A 22,572-nucleotide genomic window follows, 5' to 3' on the forward strand; every position below is an offset into this window, starting at 1 on the left:
AAACGGCATTTTACGTTTTTACAGGAAATAAAATGAAAGTTCTATTTACAGTAAAAAAATGCGGTTTTACACTTTACAGATAAAGCAAACTCCTAATTACATTTTACATTTTTATAACATTTTTGATAAATTGTGTTTAAGAATCAACATTGGAAATTAGCGGTCGAATTACGACATTTAATTTGGAAACAGCTTAATACGCTTACAAAATATAGAATCTTTGTATAAATTACGGACGAATAAAATAGATGATTACATTTTACACCTTGCCCATGTCTACGAATTTACGTTTTTTATTTATTTAAATTACATATAATTACGAAAATAAAAACAACTGATTACAGCTTACGATAGTATACCTTGCCGACCCTCTGCAATGTGACTACACACAACGCATTCTCACATGTTCAATAAGAGTGTGGAAAATTCCACTCATGCAATACATCGTACGGTCAGCGAGAAATTGCACGCAAAACGCAGCTGCTCAGTATAGCTGCCAACATAGTAAGTTATTTAAACCAAGTCGTGTGACACTCACGGCGCTACACTGTAACTCGCCGATTGATTTTCCCTGATCTCCGCTAAACGTTCCACTCTGCTATGTGAGGGCGCTGCAAATACGCCATTCGAGCGTCTCTATCTGTCTAAAGCTCGCCCATTGTAGGATAAAAAAAAAAATATGGGGACTGTATGTGAATTAACTGAATTGCAACTTCGTGCCTTACAGTCGTTCATTTGGGTTATTTTATACAAAACTGGCTAATATAAATGTACACGTTGTCAGCATATTATGCGAAAAATAAAATGTATGGCAAAAATATGAAAAAAAAAATATGACATGATCGGACATTAATATTCCAGTTAAAAGTAAAAATACCAATTTGTGCTTCTCTTCAATAGTTGGTTTTACACGAACGACAGAGTCTCCGTGCTTGATTATTTGATTCGTGGAAATGTAGCAAAGTAACAGTTTTTACATTAAAACACTGATACTTGTGTACTATATATTGTTCACTGAGGATATACACAAATATTTCCGTAAAGACACGCAAACAAATTTCACAATAAAAGGGTAATGTCTATTTCTGATAGTAATGCGGAAACAAGGTTATTAGCACGATGTGATGTCGGACTGAGATTATGCGACTTTCCGCTTGTCAGCTGTGGAAAATAATCTCAAACTGATTTGACAAATTAATATAGTTAAAAATAATTCAATGAATTAGAAAATAAAATTGTGATTTATTGTGAATTACTCGACAGAGTATTTAGGTATGGACATTCAACATGGCTTGATACAGGTCTGTCAAAAGAAAGTGTAAAGCACGTTGGTCCATATTGCGTTCAGCGTGGTGTTAGTGTAGCTAGTAGTGTAGTGATCACCGCAAGCGCCCTCTTACGGTGGAATTGGTGTAAACATTCTTCTTTATAAAAAAAAATGTTATGCTGCAGACATTCAAAGTGGGGAACGAAATACTATCGTTAGAAATAGAGCTGACTACAATAATCACAACAAATAACCAAATGAAACAAATCTTTCTGCAATCAAAAATAAAGACATGATTTCACTTTCGAAACATCTAAACTCTAAGACGAAATTATTCAAATTAGTAGGTTGTCCAGAAAGAGTTGTTGATAGTTAACTCCATTCCAAGTACAAGTGATTAACAAAACACCATCTCAGATGAGATCCCATGGGGTGCTTCGCAGACAAGTAACTGAAACTTGACGCTGTATGAATTGAACTTTATGCGATCTGAAATTATGATAAGATATGATATTGTATACATAAATTATAATCTTGTAAGAGATAATCATAGTTTTATGAAGTCAATATTTGATGCTAGTATTTTGCTTCTAGTTCTTGATACTGGGTAAATGTCCAACCTCTCGTTGATTCACGTAGAATCTTATAAATATATGCTATCCATTCCTCTCTGCTGGATTCATTTGAAGGTAGGCACGGTAACATAAAATATAATCATTTTATAAGCGAAGACAACACAGTGTTATTGACAAACGCTACTCAAAGTGTGTGGGAAAAATGTGGCGTTTCCATAGCTGTAGAGTGTGGCCCACCAATTAGTAATATTCTTTATGGATTTAAGCATAGAAATGGAAATCAATGCGAACCAAAAATACAAAACACATGTTTCATGATTTCTCTGAATTCTAATTGCGAGAACTCACAATAATGCACGTGAAGAAAATGAAATAAAACCTTCAATTCGACCCGAATTCTACGGCCATGATGTTAGTCAAGCGAATGTTTTATTAGCAATTATCAAAATATTAGATACACCTCAGCTGACGGAACGCCTTTGTTGTACTTTCTCTTATCATTCCTCAACAAAATAATCAATTTTTTGTGTCGTAAATAGGTTTGGAGATCGAATAATAACAATATAGTGGTGATAAATATATTGTATGACAATGAATTATACGTCATTGTATTCTGAAGTCTTGAGAAAGATGTATGTAAGTGACAAATACTAAAACGTTATCTTAGGTCAGTCGTTACAAAGTTGAAACAATCTCATTTAATTTAATTTTACTCAATCAATGTATTACATTTTTGTGGTCAATATTAACGTAGAACAAATTTACACAAAACGATATTCACTGAGACTCACATTTTCATTACATTTCAGTAATATCGCCAATATATCTTAGAAAAAAGTGGCATGCAACTTACAAGTCTCTGTTTTCACACCTCTATGGTAACACTAACATTGCATGACTGTATACTTGTAGGCATTTTCATCAACGCAAGAATTTTGTTTTATTTCGTGATACTGCAAGTATTGTCGTATTTAGATTCGTTTCAGAAATCAATGTTTCTTTCTGAATACGTAACTATGACCAAATCGCAAAATGTTTATTTTACAGCACTGTGTGGCAAAGCGCGTACGTAACATAGCTTTGAGTAGATAATTGACAGGTCGGTGGCAATGGTCTACTGGGATTTTGCAAATCAGACTAGACTCATTGGACATTTTTCCTAGACGTCATAATTGTGGCAAGAGAAACGCAACATTATCTTATTAACCACTACCGACCTTACCAGAACAAAACCTATCCAAACGTGTCAGCCTAACAGAAGAGGGCGGTGATCTTCTCAATTTACATTGCATGGGGTAAGTTGTTGATTCAGGAACCAAGAATCTATTACTTCCTTATACGCAGATTTTTACTTAAGGTTAGGTATTCATTACGTTGTAAAAACACCAAACGTCCAGCAAAACTGACGTATTCTTTCACTCCCACACAGAACATATTTTTCCACGATGTCTGACAAAGGTATGTAAATTATTGTATGCCTGGACCACTGGCTTTATTAAGATGCGTCAGTCATCAGGTTATTGAATGTAGAAATGTACGTTTTTTAGAATATGTTGTATGTTGTTTTTTTTGTTTTTTTTTAAGGTGACTCACTTCCGCATCTTACGTTCCCTGAACAGCAACAGGTATTGTTGACAGCTAATATATTCCTATTTTTCATTTGTGTTCACACATGTACCCATACTTTGAGGAGTTCTTTCGCTCAAGATTTGCTATTAGAAAGCATGAAGTCCTGTTAGTTGAGTGAAAACAGAAAAAGGGCGTTTAGAGAAAATAATCCAGGAAATAGTCTTCACTGAGTATATTAGTAGTCGCTTTGCGAAACTTGAATGAATTATGCAACAAAAAAAGTATATATAAAAAGTTCTACTTTGTGTTTTTCACACTAAAAGGTTATTTGGTAGATTTTATAATCCACAAACACGTTTGGTTATAGAATTTTATTTCCGTCATGCGCTATAGCGCTTCGTTGTTCAACGTAGACAAAGAAAAGTGAACGTAACTTCAATGACCTGGAGCGCACTCAGTGTTGGTGACGTAGTTTATCCCATGAAGGTAGAAGCCCACAATTATACCAGAATTTATACATTTCCCAATAAATTGTACTTTCGGGCAATATTAGATATTGTCTTAGAATAGTTGGGGCCACCAAGTTACATTTTAGTGGATAGTGGTCATTTTGTCAGTGATATAGTGCTTTTACCATAGGTTACTATGGCAGTGATAATATGATGCTAAATTGCAGGTTGGAGATATAGGCTAAAATATCAAATATTGTGAATAATGGGGTACTTGTTAGTGTTCTCAATTATTTCAAAAATCTGGGATTAAAAAGAGACAGGAACGAATGCAATTACATACTACAGGATTATTTTGAACCGCGGCTCTCACATTTGGGAGTTTCGGCCAATCAGAATGTTTTTGAGAATACACGTACCTTAATTTGTAGTAAATTTGTTGCATATTCACAGTTGCTGCCATACACGCCATACAATAACCAGGTTACCAGTGTATAACCACGTGAGAGTTCTTGGGCCCACATTGTTCAGTTCAAGTGGTACAATTTTTGGCATGAATGTATATCGTTTCCGGTTCTAGATGTATTACATGTATAAATATATTTTATTTCACTCTCAAGTGAAATTGATGAAACATTCTATTTTGCTACGTATTCACTTATAACGCATGTACACTTCTTGATGATTTACCGTAAAATGGGTTTTAAATTCACGGTTTTATCATTTGGATAATGTGTTCTATGCTCAATTATACATATTCACTGGGTTTTAATTTAGCGCATTTTCAAGTAAGCGAAATAAGCAAAATTAAAACCAGTGAATAATTAACAATTTTACAGTATTATGTGTGTGTTGATCTATGGTGCTATAAACAGTTCATTGACCGAGTATGGAAACACACCACAATGGATTGCGTTTGTTCTATAAGTTAAGTGTTTTTGCTTGCTATTTAGAACTTTTTAGTACAAATTGTGTGATACATATATATATTTTTTGTCAGGTCTTGCCTCCACGTGGTCAAGTTATTCATGCCACGACTGTTAGGCACGTACGTATTCCTGAACCCCCTCCTAATCCCCACATGTGTCTATCCGTACTAACGTGCCTCTTCTGTTGCTGGCCACTCGGACTGGTAGCTATTGTGAAATCGTTTGATGTAAGTGACATGCTTTATGTATTCTTGTAATTGAATAACGCCTTTTATGTCATTTAAAAAAACTTCGTCGTAACTTCACGCCAATTGTACACAACCTTTGTTAGGTGCTCATCTGTAGAACGAGTCACTGAATAATAATTAACATATACCTTGTTAAAACACTCTTCGCAATCCTTTAGATACATTTGTATTGAATGTGCCACCACTAACGGCTAAAATGACCAATGAATTAAAACAGTACTTACCTGGGAAGGCGTAGCACGTTGCGACTACCCATAGCTTATTAATTCCAGTCTCTTAATGTAAAAATGAATATACTTGCGTCTTCTCGCGATACACGGCAGTCACATTTTCGAATGATCCTGGTATCGCGAGTCAAAATACTAATCTCACGAGTAATCCTACGCTTTTGGGCAACAGTAAAATATTTTACGAGTCGTCAAAAATACGGTTATATTTTACTATAAACTATAGGATTACGTGAATACAAAACGTTTTGTGTGAGATAAAACGCGACATATGTGGGCTGTCTGGAAATAATTGTATTTGCATCCTATCAAACATAGCAGCCCCTGGGTTTGGCCGGTTCTCACACAAAGACGTTTGCTAAATCCGTTCTAAACGATTAGGATTTCGGCATTTCCATAATGTATCCTTGGGAGGAGAAGATGCATAATAATAAGGTTATCCTTATAATAAACTCATATTATTTTCACTTAAACTGAATAACACATTGTATTATTTTGATAATGTTATTAGGTTCAATCAGCTCTGGCAGCAGGGGACATACCGCGTGCTGAAAAAAGTTCGAAGATTGCAGTCAAATTGAATATGGCAGCAATTATGTTTGGCATGGTTATCATCGTTGTTAATCTCATTCTGTTCCTGGGGGGGTTACCAAACCAAAATCAGTATGGTAATTAAGTGTCGCCGTGAAGACACTGTGCCATTATTATGATGGTGGTTGTTATCATATCATATACGTAATATCAATTGGTATAACATTGTATACCTTGATTAGTAATTGTATATTCATTCGCCCGCCTGTTATCGCGGCCTCCAGGAAATTAAAGGATTGTTAAATATACTATACACGTTTGATTTCGTATGTGATGGCAGTAATGTTCGTGCATACTCACGCACTTTCTATATGTGTATATGTCGTTGTTGTGTGTAATGTACTCGGTAGTTGTTTACTGTATTTTATGTAAAAAAATGTGTTTATATGCCCAAATTGCAGTAATTTTTCACGAGATGAAAAACTTATTGTAATCTCCGCAGTGTATGTAGATGTTTTTTTTTTTTTTTAAAAATAACTCTGATTAAATAAATATGCACTAATGATGACAATACGTAACCTTAAAACAAAAACTGTGAATCTCTCAAAATCGACCTTACATTTAAGAATCTATTTAGAAACTAATAAAAATATTCACGTCATTACGAGTACGTAAATACAATATAAAACTTATAATACAAAATGTAGCACTTTTTGCTTGGTCTCAAAAGTGACCTCCAGTTGTAATTGATTCTGCAGACTACGTACAATAATCACATTTTCCTTGGCGGTCGCTTGACTCTCTCGGGTTCAGCAGATTCAATTCTTAGGCCACTTTCTGAATTCTGCTTCCAATCTATTTTGTGCTTTTGTTTGGAGCAGTGCATTTAACACATATGCCTTTAAATGTGTTATGGATTGTAATTCATGTGTTTCTTCTCCCACGTGACGTCAGGTCAGGTCACACCACAGCCATCGTCTTACCCGTCCGTCTCGCTATCAGTGCGCTATATCGTTATTTCATTCTGCTCTTGGTCTCCCTCTACCTATGCTACCATCTACTCTCTCGTGCATGGTTGTAAGCGCCAATATATCATTCCTCCTACCAAGAGGGGTATTTTCATTAGCTGTAATCATTTTTTTTATTTTCGTAATAATGTAATTGAAATAAATAAGAAACGTAAATTCGTAGACATGGGCAAAGTATAAAACGTAATCAACTATTTTATTCGTCCGTAATTCGTACAAAAATCTTATTTTTGTAGGCGTATAAAGCATTTTCCACATTAAATGTCGTAATTCTTACGCAAGTTATCAAATATATTATAAAAATGTAAAATATAATTAGGAATTTGCTTTATCTGTAAAGTGTAAAAACCTATTTTTACTGTAAATGGAACTTTCATTTTATTTCCTGTAAACACGTAAAATGCCGTTTTTATTTCCTGTAACCTGTACCAGCTATGCCCTCTTTCACCCCCTACTAATGTGACCATTGTAGTTTTCTTTGCTTTGCTGCCATCAGGAGTGGTTCACTATTCCAGATTCGTTGGTGCGATGTTCTTTCTTGTAAAGCATCTCATTTCAAAAGCTTCTACACATTTTTTTTCTAATTGAGTACGTAAGCCAATGTCACGCAAGCATATAATGCAATAGTCTAAGGTGATTTGACTGATTGCATGAGTTTATTTTTTCTGCTTTAATATTTCTGCTGCTCCGTATTTTGTTTAATTTAGCCAATTGTCTGATCGCAATAGCTATTCTTGCATTGTCACGTCTTTGTTTATCATAGAACCTAGATATTGGAATTTGGCGACTTTGTTAAGTACTTTATTTATTTTATCGACTTTTATATCTATATTTTTGTTGAGTTCATTTATGTTCTTCTTTTAGTGTTACCATTATTTTTTATTACTTATTTCCATTCCATATATACATTCCATAAGTCTTGTTTCTGGATCATTCAATTCTTCTTTTAAGCCCGCCAGTAAATCGATATTGTGTTCTCCTACTGAGATAGTTGAAGTTTTCCAGGGCTTCATGCCTGATGTGCTCTATTGAATAAGCATGGTAAAAGTATGCATACTTGTGATGTCTTGAACCATTCTAGAGTTTTTTTAATAATAGCTAAAATAAAAGCTTTCGCCTGAAATCATTGTTGGATACATCACGATTTGTCTAATCATTTTTGTATTGTGTATTTACGTTGTATGATTCTGTATTAAGTTATGGAACTTATTATTCAGACATTGAAGTAAACTGTGCTTGCTGTAAAGAAAATTTGTGTTGATAAACATTGATTTTCCCACAATCCAATGCGCTCTTCTAATGGAAATCAGGATGCATGAGTAGTTTATACTTTGCGTGTGCAATTTGTTAGCTGTATTACTGAAGTATACTTTTTGATCTTAATCCCACAATACAACACGGCTTCCGGCTACGATTATTTCTGTCTTATGAATAGAGACAAATTTCTTTTTTTATATTCCTACTATCACTGCATTATACAAACCTAGTATTTGCTTATCATATGGCATATTTTTTTGATATCAAGTTTCCTTCAATTACGTGTCCTGACCATTCCTGTATAGGTAACAACGGCATTTCACAAAATCCTACATTACGGGTAAGAACTGTCATGACGCCCTCAGTGGCGAAAAGAAGACACGTTATAGGTTTTCTTTGCTACAGTTTCTTCTTGGAATAATGGTACCATGTTATCTGGAGAGCGATCATATGGAGACCATAGTAATGTCAAGAATAGGTTCTACTAACCTTGCCTTAAAGTGACACTACTGTCATGACTGCGTATAAAGCAGATTTAAAAAATAATAAATGTCATTACGTACGAGGCAAACAGTTTTAGAGAGCTTCTAAAAGCCTGATGCGTCTTCTTTAATTTCGTTTTATCATTCTATTATTTCATGCTTTTTCCATTTTTTTTTTTCCTATTTTTTTTTAATTTTCTGAAGTCTTGGTAGCCAAGCTTATATTTTTGGAGAAAGTTTGGTATAAATCTCATGACAATGTTCAATGTTTATCATCACTAGTAACATGAAACAGTATTCTGTTGTGAAAAACAAAGTCATGGTCCCTCAACTGTGGTCAAATATTATAAAACAATTGCTGTATTTATATCAGTTCCATAGAACACTATGTAAAAAACAACAACAAAAAAACAAAAACATTTTTTTAACCAATTGTAAAATACAGATACTTGAAATAATTCAGGATAACAAAAAGTATGCACTCCGTCAAGATATATATATGTTATCCATCTACAGTCTGAAACATGGTATAGCTACTCCACTGTAGTGATCAATGTAATATCACTCCAATACTGACAAAATGGCCGCCTTTCAATAAATTATAAGCAAAACTTTCTCAAAAGATATAATTCATTGCAAAATGATAAATCCTGGGTATTTTCTATTATGAATAGGGTTTTACTTTGATCTATATACCCTGCAAAAATGGAGACATTTTATTGTGACTGATTACTCTCACAAGTTTGAAGATGATCGGATAAAATTTGTTGGAGTTATTTCAACTAAAATACAGACTAATTTTCATTAGCTTATGGTGAGATGTAAAAATAAATGCGTGCTCCGACAGTCGAAATAGCTCTGAATGTTATATATATACAATAAAACAGTTATCAAAGTCAAATAGCACTTTTGGACAAGAATAACAAAAATTACAGAATTGAAGATATTGACATGAAATATTCAAATCTAGTGGAGGTCCACCACAGGTATCATCACAAAATAAACAAATCTGAAAGCAGTCCACATGTAGTACCTATATATGTAATATCGAAGCAATCAGACTTTAACAAGTAGTCGAAAATATCGGTATCACTTTTTACTAAAAATATTCATCAAAATTAGAGAATTAAACATATCATCATGAAATGAATAAATCTAAAGTCTACCCAAGGTACATACACACTAAGTATCAAAGCATTCAGGCTTGTAATTTTCAAGAAGAAGTCGAAAAAGTAACAAGCAGCCTGTCGGCTGAGATAGCTCTGCTGTTAGCAATGCACATTTCAATTAAAGAACAGAAGATATCATTAGAAAATGAACAATACATGTATGTATAGTATCAAAGCAATGGGACTTGCTGTTTTCAACAAGAATTCAAAAATATCACTTTTCACCAAAAATGACAAAAATACGGTAATCATAAAAATTAGATAATTGATGATACCACCACGAAATTAACAAATCTGAAAGAGGTCCACATGTAGTACCTATATATGTATTATAAAAGCAATCGGACTTGCGGTTTTCAAGAAGAAGTCGAAAATATCACTTTTTACCAAAAATGACAAAAATATTCATCAAAATTAGAGAATTGAAGATATCATCATGAAATGAACAAATCTGAGAGTGGTCAAAGCATTCAGGATTGTAGTTTTCAAGAAGAAGTCGGAAAAGTAAAACATTGACACAGACGACGACGGACAATCACTCATAAGTGTAAATGATAAGCTCTGCTCGACAAAGTTGACAGCAGAGCTAAAAAGTTGACACGGACACAGACGCCGACGGTCAATCATTCATGTGATAAGCTCCGTTCGACTAAGTCGACAGTGGAGCTAAAAAAGTTGACACTGGACACTGGGACAATGGCAACATCAGACAATCATCCATAAGAACAGCTCTGCCTGTCATCTTTTATTACAGCAGTGATAACATAACATATTACAAGTGTCTATAGCATGGTTATATAACTTTATTCTTTAAGTCAAAATATTACATCAAGGTTTATCAATTACAAATACATACATTGCTTGTAAAGATTAGGAAAACATTCTATTCACTGAAAGCTACAGAGTGCCAAATTAGACATCGCTAAGCCACTTAAAGGGGCATCAGCTGCATTTTTTGCCAATTGTTTCATACTTTGGAATCACTGTATTGAGCCGAAAAAACATTTATGGGATTAAATGAAAAAAAAATTGAGAGAAACGCTAGGGTGTACATGTGATGCATACTTTTATGTACCAAGACATCTGGAAAATGAATTTGTGTTGTAAAAAAACTGTCATTATCTAAATACATGCTATTATATACACCATGTTACTTACACACCACATGTTCATTCATTTGATACAAAGGTTATTTCAGCTGTCTATTATGTTGGTTAAAAACACAGCAGATGAGCCCTTAATATGAAACAAGTTTAAAATTTTTGTTTTAGAAAATGTTGGTTGTAGATCTTTTTTTTAAATGACACATGCATCGATTTTCAAGAAATTGTGAAAAAACTTCAATGTCACTATGCAGATAATGGCAAGCTTGTACAGACGCACTATGGGAAGTTCTTATGTGAAATGTACTCTGTGGGAATGTTACACTATTTCTAATAAAGCTATAACCCATTGCACAATTAAGAAAGTTAAAATTACATCTCATTTAAAATCAGATAATAAAATTTATGGAAACAAATTTAACCACAATTTAACACATTATTGATATATATTTACTAAGACACATCATTAAAACCAGCTGTACCACCCTATGACAGAATAGTCTGTCCCGTACTGCCTTTTCCAATAAACTAATTGTTAATAGTTGAATTTAACCTTAGGTACATAGTTCATAAAGAACTTGGGAAATAGAACCATTACTCTACAGCTCCACGAACATTCAGTATTACTATAGACAAAATTAATATTAAGAAATTTAGGATTTAAAGGTGTTCTCACTTTATTGTAGTTTGCCAAAATTTAAAGTTATTACATGTTTGGGGGTGGGGGTTCAAATGATCTTTTATGTGGGTAGAAAATTTCAAGTCACATTTCGATAAACAATGGCCTAAAGTTTTCATTGAAGATTTTATTGTGAATTCAAGCTGGACACATTAATCAATTTTATCAGACAAAAAAAAATATTTGTACTTGAATATCATCAACTTGCTATTAAAGATGCACTCTGAAATTGGTATCAATGGCTACCCATAATAAAATCAAAACTTTACTATGATGCGGGGAGTGTATAGGGCTACATGAAATAGCTTTTGTTTGTTACTGAGCAGCCTTTAATAAAGTATTACTAAAAATATTTTTTTTTAATAGTAATTCAGTCTTTCCCTAGAACACAAGTTATGTCTTTTGTGATTGGCTGAAAGTCAATATGCAAATGTACACCAGTGCTGTTAAAATACCTGACAAAAAACACTGTTAATTATGAAATAAGAGTGAATGGATATTGTAAACTAAAAAAAAAACATTATTTAAATCAATAAAAGCCCACATTAGGAGACACCAAAAACACAAACCTAATACTGATGATGATATAATCCTACATATTAAACAATAAATAATTTTTTTTAGATATTTACATCTTAATTTCTGAAATTTTAAAAATCATTGATTTGTGCATGTTTCAGGGAAAAATGCAACAAAAGACTTTGATAATTACATTCAACTGCGATAAATTATTTAAGTGCAAGAAATACAGACAAAAAAAGATACTTTCAATCATCATTAGAACATTTTTTCAGTGACAAATGAACATATAGTGACACAACGAATAGGTAAAGTGTTTGTGGGTGTTTGTATCCATAACCTTCAAGCTCATGTGAAACAGAATACATTACAGAATGAACAGATTGTTGGCTAAATGCTGAAATGCGCTAAAATACAGTGTTCATACAGTACTGGCACACTGGGGTTAGTAAATGAATGGCATTACGTGAGTTTTTAACAGACCTTAAAATGAGGAACGTTTAGATGATTGTAATTACAAAAAAAAACACAAGTATTTGCATTAAATATCCCAATTTATCAATTTTGAGAAATATATGTAGTTTGATAATGAATTAAAACTAAATGACCACCAGTCGGCCATTTTGAATCCCATCTGAAAAACAAAATTTTGTGCATTAAGTTTCCATGTTTAATGTACATAAAAAGTTTGAATGAAATCTGTCCATGCATGACTGAGATAGAGATCGAGAATTGCAGAATTGCGAAACTGAATTGGAACAAAAATTGAATAGATATGCTATTTGTAATATGATGTATGACGCATATATAAAGGTTCAACATCATCGGTCAAGGATTGTCATATATAGCGCTGGAAATACAAAAGGACACGGATCAAGGTCCCATAATTTCTGATGTTTGTAGTGTAAACAAAATCCATCTATAAACAACCAAGATTCAGTTCCAGAATGGCAGGAATGCTTGAATTTGATGAGCTTTTAACATTAAAATGGCCACTATTCGGCCATCTTGAATTGCATTGTCAAATGAATATATGCGACATAATTGGTCAAGGCATGTCAGAGATGATCTGGATCAAAGTCTAATAATGTCTATGTATGTACCAAATCTGAGCAATATTAGTTCAGACACGACTATGATCCGGTTCTGGAATGGCGAAAATGCTTGTTTTTGATGAATTTTTTGCACAAAAATAGCAGCCATTCACCAATCTTGTATTGGATAGTGAAACAAATGAGCGTGCACATGTATCCCAAGATGCATGTGTGAATGTGATCGGTACAGTCATCTTTGAGGTATAGGTGAACACACACATACGTGGAGGTTAAAACATAAATGCCTGTTTTAGGACTTCATTCGAATTAGAACTAATTACCAACTAGAACTTAATAAAAAAAAAAATATAAGAATGGTAACAAAATTATGATTAACATTAAAAATAAAAAAGTTCTTCTAATAAAACTATGCATCTTGCGATAGATGTATTCGGCTCAAAAACAATGCAGTCAACAGATGATAAGAAGTGTCATAACTGTTAGCAAATAACAGTTAATAATAATGATTAAACATTATGTCATGAAATCAACAAATGTAAGAGAAAATCGCTAGCTATATGAAAATATAAAAGTTGATTGGATGGAAAATGATGAAAAATTAAAAATATGATTACCATATTTATTTTGATTGTCATAGTAGAATAAATACCAAGCTTAGCTAGGGTTGGTTATCTCTGCTAACAGCAATGAAATGAAGATGAGTCAGTGCAAGTTCAAGTTGATCAAATTCAGACAGTATTGTAAGTCTTTGCTTTTTCACCACCAGTTCCCTCTTTTCATCGCAAGTTTACAAAATAGGCTTGTTTATAGTCTGCACTTTCCTTCTGAAGATTGTAACAAAAATAGCCAATTTTTTTTTAAATATTAGGGTTCATTTCCAGAAATATTGAAAAATATAAGATGAAAGTGCAGAAAAATTTGGGTGAAAATGTCTGGAGGTGAAAAGTTAAATCACCAAATATCTAGCCATCAAAAATATGACTTTTGATACCATTTACTGTTTCATTTTTATTTTGAAACAAAACATGTGAGGGCGCACTTCAATTACATCAGCTTACATAATTACATAAGGATCAGAACTTCATTCATGACTATTGTCATAACTACTCATATACATTGATAGCAGCCAGTTTTTAGAGATCTGCCATTTGAAGGCAAGCTATGAATTCAAACAATTGTAAAAATTATGTGTATGCTTGGTCATAGAACATGTTTTTAGTCGCAATTATGTACAATAGTGTGGCAATAGGCCATGCTTTGAACTGCATATAGCAGGTAGTGTGCATAATATAGTGAAAACAAAAGAACAACTGTATAGTAGCATACAGAAATGGACAGATATTATTAAATACTTTGAGGTAAAAAAAAAAGTTGTTGATATCCAGTTTTTGAGAATTAGAGCAAAATAATGCTGTTTTGTGGACATCTTCGGCAAATTATGATATTTTGTTTTAAAGTTGTAGTAATTTACTATAATATTGTTGTCTATAAACTATTTATTGGTCTGAAAACCTGAATAAACCAAACTTTTATTACCATGACAACAGAATCACTGATTTATACACAAACAATAATTGAGAAATTTGGCATTTAACAAAACAAAAAAAATTATATCTAATTTGCACAGTGATCCAAAACTGCCGTAATATATTTACTAGGTAGTCTCATTTTATATTTACCCAACAAACCTGGACGCATGCAAATGACTTCATGATTAATGAATACACAAACAAATATATTTGAAAGATCATGTATGACAAGAATACTGCACATAATAGTAAAATTCATCCTATAAACAACTTTGTGAATAACAAATTAAATTAAATTTTGGAATATAATCAGTGATTTTTAAATAATACATCTTTTAATAGTGTATTGTAATGTTTTGACCCCATCCCTGAACTCACAGTCTATTGCTGGCTGGCTTATTTCACCTCCTTTGGGACACTTTATTATACTTGGAGGGGTGGCAGATACAAGACAAGTTCAATCGATCTGCCAGTGTTCAGGCTTTCAGCAAACCGTTTTTGATGAGATGTTCTTGAAACTGTAAGAAAACATTCAATTGTTGGTCTGGATTCAGCTGCAACACCTGCTGCAGTAATTTGGCGGGGTTTGCTGTCCTGAGAAAAAGATGAGAAGAGAAATGATTATTTTGATTATGTTTTCCAAACTTCTATCTATATAGTTGCAGTTCTTTATAGTTACGACTGGTCATTTTTACATTGCACAACACAACTGTGAATAATAAACATATGACTCCAAGGCAAAAGATATCGTCAATCCGTAGCTATCAGTTGAGGCTTTCAGGAGTCTATTCACCCAAATGTTCAAATACTGTAAAATACTTTATTTGGAATCAATTTTCGCTGAAGGAATGATTCAGTAAAAATAAAATCCAGAGAATATACCTTTTTTCCTATATTTTACATTCAATGTGCCAAAAATCAGTGAAAATAAATTCCATACAAAACACCCAAAAGGTCTTTTCAGCGAAAATTAATTCCAGCTAAAATAAAGTATTTTACAGTATTACATATCAGTAAGTTTATATATTTTGATAACAATATCAACTTTGTATTATTCATCATATTTTCAAAGTAAATTTGCAATTTTAATACTTGATAGTGACAGATTGTACCAACCTCAAATTCTTTTTTAGACCAAAAAGTTGTCAATTTCAATTAAATCATGATTATTTAATGAGGTCATGAAATATTTTTCCCAATTACGCTATAGATTTTTTTTTTATTTATTATAAATATAATCTATTAGTGCTCCTGTAGATTGATCTTAGTGTTTGTTTTAAGCCCAGTTAATCTTTGGACATCCTTTGTTAAAATTATCCTTTCATGTCCGGGATGGTCTACACAGTTTGCTTTGATGCAATCACATACTTGTATTAGCATTATATTCCATAGCCACTGAATAACAAATCAGAGGAGTATAAATATGTGCAATGAACAGCCCTCACTCAGAGACAATGGTGTAGTTTTTCTTTTCAGTTTTTCAGAGAGTTTTTGACATTTTGAAGATTTCATACTGATTTCAAAGCGTACAAGACAAAATTTTAAATTTTTATATATAATGGAACGTGTTATCAGTAAGTAAACAGCTCAGACCATCCCTTGATCCATTGTACTTGGATTGGCGGTGATTCCTTCTATTTTTACCTCCATGAACAGATTATTAGGTTCCAATATGCAAAAGTATCAAAGATTGATAAAAAAAATCTATGAATCAGAAACATGTTTCATTATTTGATCAAAGTCAGACAGTTAGTGATCACCGCAAACCAAGGAATGTCTCACACCCTATTACAACCCGATTGAATACTATGAATTTTTTTGATTTAAAGGCACAATATTCGCACCATGGACCACTTTTGCCTAGAGTTGTTGTTGTAGGAGGGTCAACAAAATCAACAAAGATTTAAATTTGGAATTTGAATAATAAAAAGAAACATAAAAGTTGACCTTTAGTGGAAGTGTTATTGTCCAGCGCAACAACAGATTATTTAGTTTTCTCCTAATAGAATAAATTTTACAAAACAATTTTGCATAGTTACATTGCTCAGTACATGTACAGTTCATTTCGGTGCCCGTAAGTAATGCAATCCTCACTAAAAGTTTATCTACAAGCATCTTATAGGAATACCTAAAACGCTCATTATATACAGCAGGTTTTTAAAAAGACATTACTCTTACCTGATAAAACTGCTTAAATACACATGAAGAAATGAAGCCATTAGATACTGACAGTCAAATCTGTCCATGATTCCACCATGACCAGGTAATACATCGCCAAAATCCTGTAAAATGAATCCAGCAATAATAATCAGAATGAATTCTAAGTTATCATTCGCTACCTAAACCCTTAAATCAATGAATATTCTATATTATATCTCACCAGTGTGTCATGTGTGTAGATGCATGATTGTTACGGTACTCAATGAGAAGTAGTTTTAATTTATGCATGTTTTTCTAAAACCCTGACACTGTTTTCTGAGTTTAGTATTAGGCCCCAAACATGAATATCACACAATAAAGTTAATTCCTACTGTCAACTGAAACTGACAAAAACATTATTTTGCATGACGGACATAGTGCGTAATAAGGAACATTGGACCCTCAGGTAGTTTTCAGACTTACGCAAACAGCACCAAAAATATTGATTGCCATCTTAAGTGACGAGATTGTGAATCTAAAAATTATGGCGCTAATTGATTGAAACGATTTTACATATACCAACATCATTTGCTAAGGAAAAATTACAAGAATTAAACCTGACTACGCCAAATAAGGGTGCGATGTTTCTATATTAACAGTACGATAGTTCCAGAACAAATTTCATTTTACCACGTTTCAGATGCTGTATCACATTTGAATATGGTGTTTGGTGCTTTAAAGTTATTTCTGTGTCTCAGAATTACCTTTAAAATGAAATTGATGTAATATAATAGCAATAACCACCAGAAGCGAGTATACCATGATAATTACACAAGCAATAGCGTCTATGAGGTGGTTATGTCTTATATAATAATACATGTTTTAAATCTAATTTTTCAGCTGAGACAGAAACTTAACAAGTGATTGAATTGTATCCATAAGTCCATTACCATACTGTTATGTCGAGTCTTGGTTTCTTTGTTTATCTATCTAGAATGTTGAAATTACTTACTTTTATTTTGAAAGCTCTTTTGAATCCACTTGCAAAGAATCCACCAAATGGACTGACCAGCGAAGCAAACGTTGCCAATGCCAAGGCATGAATTTGAATCGGGTACAACCAGATAGTACTTTGATGTATTCCAAACTAAAGTAAAGACAAATATATTAAAATATTGTAATAGTGCACATTCCACAAGAGCGCCACAATGATTTTCACAAAATGTTGTCCTTTTGACCTACAATTTAGCAGAGCGAGGCTTTCCAGCCTCCACGGTTTGCAGTATAAGGCATAGCAATGTGTAACGATTGCAGCTGAATTACCCAGCATTCAATAGGGGATTTCCAGCCTCTGACAAGACCATGCATAGAGTAAATTTAGAAGGTTTCAAATCATGTGACGCTTTAATGATTACTGTTTGCATGATCACAGCCAGAGTGCTTATTTACTGCTGGTTTTACTTCAATTTATTTTTATATTTCTGACCTATCCAATTGACGTTCCTGAGCTGAGAAAAGTTTTTAGTAAATTTATAGCAGAAAAAATGTCATGACAACCAGTAATTTTAAGAATGACGTTTCATTCAGTACATTATTCGAATAATAATAAAAACAAATTTTAAACAAGAACTTGGATTTTAAAATTTTTGCTTTGAAAAGCAGTATATTCATTTTTGTAAACATAACTTTGGGCAAGGCATGGGCTTACCATTTACAACTTATTGTTATTGTTATACAGATGATCACCTCATGATACATACTTTTTATAGAATATACAATATTATCTGAGACGAGCTCTGCTGAACCATGTAATATCTCGCAAGACACTGCCCCATTAGACATTTCACCATAAATACAGCAGCAGTGTAGACTGACACATACATCAATATCCTGTCACAACATTTGAACAAACTTTGATCTATGACCTGATAGAGTTTGTGGTTTATTTGAACCCATAGTAGCCCAGAACAAGTTGCATGGAAAACAAACTGTTTGGGGGGGGGGGGGTTCAAGTTCAATGTTTGTTTATACACAATAAAAGTAAGTTGTATACTAGTTACGTAATTATTGAAATGGCAAATATAAGTGGTGGAGTATGTGACACATAGTTAAGGGGAAACCAGGACATGTCAAACGTTAATCTGAAAGTATATGTACATGTAGCTTACCAGTCCAAGAATTGCTCGTATTATGACTGGTATATTATATTCCGTCATGATAAATGTGGATGATGGTTCACAGTCCATAGTAATACGCTTCAAGTCATCATCATACTGGAAACAAACAAATAACATAGTGAAACTTCAGATGCCCTGCCCTTTCTTTCTATTCGTCATGATGGTTCACAGTCCATAGTGCTATTGTTTGAAACATTCTGAAATGATACTCTGAGAGCGAGTACTGGATTGCCGTTTTGGGAGAATTATGAGAGATATTTGGTGATATGAATATGTGTGAATTATGAATGTAATATTTTTTCATTAACTTTCAAATATCAATGATTTTCAGCACATCCGGTGATGATGGTGAACATTTCTACTTCTGAATACAAAAAAAAAAGATAGCCCATTTTTTTTGCAGATTTTGTACCAACATTTTGAAAAACGCATAAATATCGTCTGCTTACTCCAATAATTTCATTACACCATGAAATGTCACATAATTGCCTCAAAACACAAAGAAATGGAGAAATGAAAATGTGCATACCCCCTGTTATTACTACTTTTATATTACTGCTACCCAGATGTTCTACTTTTTACCTGTTTCATACGATATTTAAGTTACGTATAGTTACTCACATTTGCTGGGCATACAAAATGTTGGTATGGAGCCAGAAAATACGCCATCTATTGAAAAAATAAAACACAGATATTAATGCAAAGATGATGTAAAGACTGCAAAAAACAGCACAGTGGAAATTATGTGTTGTTCTTAATCTCTAGCTATAAGACATATTTGCTGATAGAATAACACAATACTCACGGACAAAACCATCAAGACTTATTATTGGGTTTGTTATTGAGAATGAAAAGCAGAATACTTACAGCAAAAGCATAGAGTACAGTAGAGAAAAATGCTCCAATGAAACCCTCCCATGTTTTTTTAGGAGACAGCTTAATAAGGGAAGTGCGACCAAAGAAGAAACCTGTGAAATGAAAGACAATTTTAATCATTCCAATACAACCTTGTTGTAATGATTTGAGGCTACAGTCAAACCTGTCTATAGCGGCCACCCAAGGGACTTTGAAATGTTGGCCTTTATAGACAGGTTGCCTTTCTATACAGGTTCACTAATTTAACTAAATCGATCATTGCACAATAATGAGTAGTATAAAAGTTAAATATTTTAAGATTTGTACAGTAAAGTTCATGTTCAGCAACAGTTTTAGTCTCATTTCCTACTAAAGAAATCACTCAGCTTGCTTTGCTTAGCTATTCTGAATTTGTATGTTTCTTTTAATTAATATCTATTGTGTCTGGTAACTGTTGTAATAAATCTGAGTGTCTCTGGGCTATAGCAAATTCTTTCAATGAGAAGGGAGAGGGACAGTTAGCAGTGCTTTATTGATCCCTACAACGTATACGAAAAGAACACTTATTAATTGTAGTGATGGATCTTCTTCCAGTTACGTGACAACTTGAAAGTTTCCTCCCCAATCACAATTTCCTTAACATTTTGTTCATTTTTTTTTCAAAAATCTTCTCGACGTACCTCACTTACGAAATGGTTGATCCCTAATCAAAACATTACTTTGCGCAATCGAATCTGTGCGACTTCCATGTTATTGTACTGATGCAACAATAGAAACATATGAAATATGCCTGGCGACTTTGGCCATTGAACTGGCATCATTGTTAAAAGCATCTATTGTTAAATGTACCGAAGCAGTAGCAACCGAGAAAACAAAATAGTTGAATGAATTTAGTTGGACAACGAGACGATACTGCACACACATTCCCTCACAGTGATCAATAGGCAGTAACGGAAGCGACTCTACTTTTTGACCTGAGTTATCATAACCCCGGAAGAACAAGAACGCACATGCGCAAGGCTAATTAGCATAATTTATTTGGATGGATAAACAACAGGCATGGCCATTGCGTTGATTTTTTTCCTTTTTGATATCAGTTCCAGTTACATGCGTATTTATCGATATTTATAGGAGTTCAAAGTGAATAAATATCGATACTAAATAACAAGTGAGTTGTTATGTTTTTTTGTTGGTAATCAATTCGATCTGGGATTTACCGTCGACATTCTGATTCACCCCAGCCACATGCATAGGGACCGTGACTGTGTCCCGGTGACTCGCAAAACTTTTGTGGGTCGTCATCGTTGTGGTTGCTCCATTCATTCATTGAACAAAATTGTAAGTTATTCCCATGGTATACATATTTCAACAAAACATCAATGACAGCATGTTTTTTTATCACGACACTTTCAAATTCTTAATTATGATTTTGGCGTTCCACCGGTACAGTGTGCTTGCCGTGGTAAACTGAATTATAAACAAGAATAAAACATAATTGCCGAAGCCATCGGTTGAATGAAAGGTGTGAAAACGTGCTAACTTTGTCTTTTGTGAGCTTATTAGTTGTCTGAGATGTAAGGCAGTAGTCTGCAAGACATCCGGGAACTATGTTCGTTATATGCAGTTCAACTGATCACTGCGGCCGCTGAAGCGTGGCTGTTGGTCGCGTTAGGCAGGTGGTCGCTATAAACAGGGTACTTTACATGTAAAATTCGTAGGGACTGTTCTGTTGTGACCGCTATAGGCAGGTGGCCGCTGTATCCAGGTGGCCATTAACACAGGTTTGACTGTATAACGTTTATATTTGTATAATGATATTGATACATTGTATGGAACATCTGGTGAGTATTTAGACTCGGTTCCAGGCCTAGCAGTTGAGCAATAAACACCTTGGCTACAAGTGCTCTTCTCTTGTTATTCTCCTCCCGGATTTGGTGACCAATACTCACTTGGTTCACTCTACCTTGAAAAGTCTGTTCTCAGTTTACACTTGTCTATATATGTAAATTAACAATGATAGTGAGATTAATAAATAACTTTAGTTTTATGGGCCTCCCCGATTGATGTAGATGATAATACCGTACATTGCTCCAACAAAACCGACCTTGATAATGTTAAACCCAGACAGAAAACAACTGCCATCATCTAGGATAAACAAACTCATCTGGTAATTGAAAATCCAAAGATCTGGAAATTCACAAGCTAGTTTATCAAACTGCTGTCACAATATTTCAGAGGTTTGCTGTAAAGTCACTGAATGTTGAAATACACGCATTTAGAAGACAATAGCAGATTACTTACCAAAGATATAAGCCATTATGTCATTGCAGATAATCATAGAAGTGGAGAGTAGGAACCATATCAAGCCTTCAAAGATACACTGAACCAGCAGATGAGACTGAGTCACAACAATCAACAATGTTACATGGGTCCAGCCAAACTGTAGAAAAAACAAAAGAAATAATCATTAATGTATAAGCAATGAACAGCGCCCTCATGCACTTGATACTATGAAGTTGTTGCCATAATATGAAAAGCGCCCTCTATTATTTTTTAGCTGTCATGTCAGTTATACGCTATAAAAGAAAAAGAAACTTTGTTCAAAAGACACAACATTATTCATGACAAATAAAGATGGAAACATAAATGATATGGCGAAACACATCTATAACTGTTTTAATTAACGAGAAAATTCAATTAAAAGTGCTGCTTCAGAGAATACAAATTAACCATTTATTCTATGTTTAGAAATTTGAGCGTCTTGCTTGATTTTTTTTTTTAGTGT

At 33.5% G+C, this 22,572-nt stretch overlaps 2 protein-coding genes across 2 annotated transcripts in view; one reads left to right on the plus strand and one right to left on the minus strand.

Moving 5' to 3' along the window:
* Window positions 1-3,145: 3,145 nt before the first annotated feature.
* LOC102809087 (proline-rich transmembrane protein 1-like) lies at window positions 3,146-8,074 on the plus strand. Its single transcript, XM_006817080.3, has 4 exons — window positions 3,146-3,300; window positions 3,427-3,467; window positions 4,861-5,016; window positions 5,776-8,074. Exons 1-4 carry the CDS (start codon window positions 3,288-3,290, stop codon window positions 5,938-5,940), a joined length of 375 nt encoding a protein of 124 aa, XP_006817143.2. The 5' UTR covers window positions 3,146-3,287; the 3' UTR covers window positions 5,941-8,074.
* Window positions 8,075-10,514: 2,440 nt separating this feature from the next.
* Window positions 10,515-22,572, minus strand: part of LOC100369770 (phosphatidate cytidylyltransferase 2-like) — a 43,658-nt gene continuing 31,600 nt past the window's right edge. Inside the window, exons 6-12 of the mRNA XM_006817078.3 lie at window positions 22,089-22,227; window positions 19,800-19,900; window positions 19,554-19,601; window positions 18,924-19,028; window positions 17,768-17,902; window positions 16,795-16,898; window positions 10,515-15,210 (exon numbers count right to left, since the gene is read on the minus strand). Of these exons, the coding sequence (XP_006817141.1) occupies window positions 15,093-15,210; window positions 16,795-16,898; window positions 17,768-17,902; window positions 18,924-19,028; window positions 19,554-19,601; window positions 19,800-19,900; window positions 22,089-22,227 (750 nt within the window). The 3' untranslated portion in view covers window positions 10,515-15,092. The remainder of the gene's footprint in view (window positions 15,211-16,794; window positions 16,899-17,767; window positions 17,903-18,923; window positions 19,029-19,553; window positions 19,602-19,799; window positions 19,901-22,088; window positions 22,228-22,572) is intronic.

The sequence above is a fragment of the Saccoglossus kowalevskii genome, chromosome 19, assembly GCF_978046115.1.
Source record: "Saccoglossus kowalevskii chromosome 19, keSacKowa6.1, whole genome shotgun sequence".
Taxonomy (NCBI): Eukaryota; Metazoa; Hemichordata; class Enteropneusta; family Harrimaniidae; genus Saccoglossus; species Saccoglossus kowalevskii.

Coding starts and splice junctions, on each gene's coding strand:
- LOC102809087 (XM_006817080.3), top strand. Junction 3,468..4,860: donor CGTTCCCTGAACAGCAACAG/GTATTGTTGACA, acceptor ATTTTTTGTCAG/GTCTTGCCTCCACGTGGTCA. Junction 5,017..5,775: donor CTATTGTGAAATCGTTTGAT/GTAAGTGACATG, acceptor TAATGTTATTAG/GTTCAATCAGCTCTGGCAGC.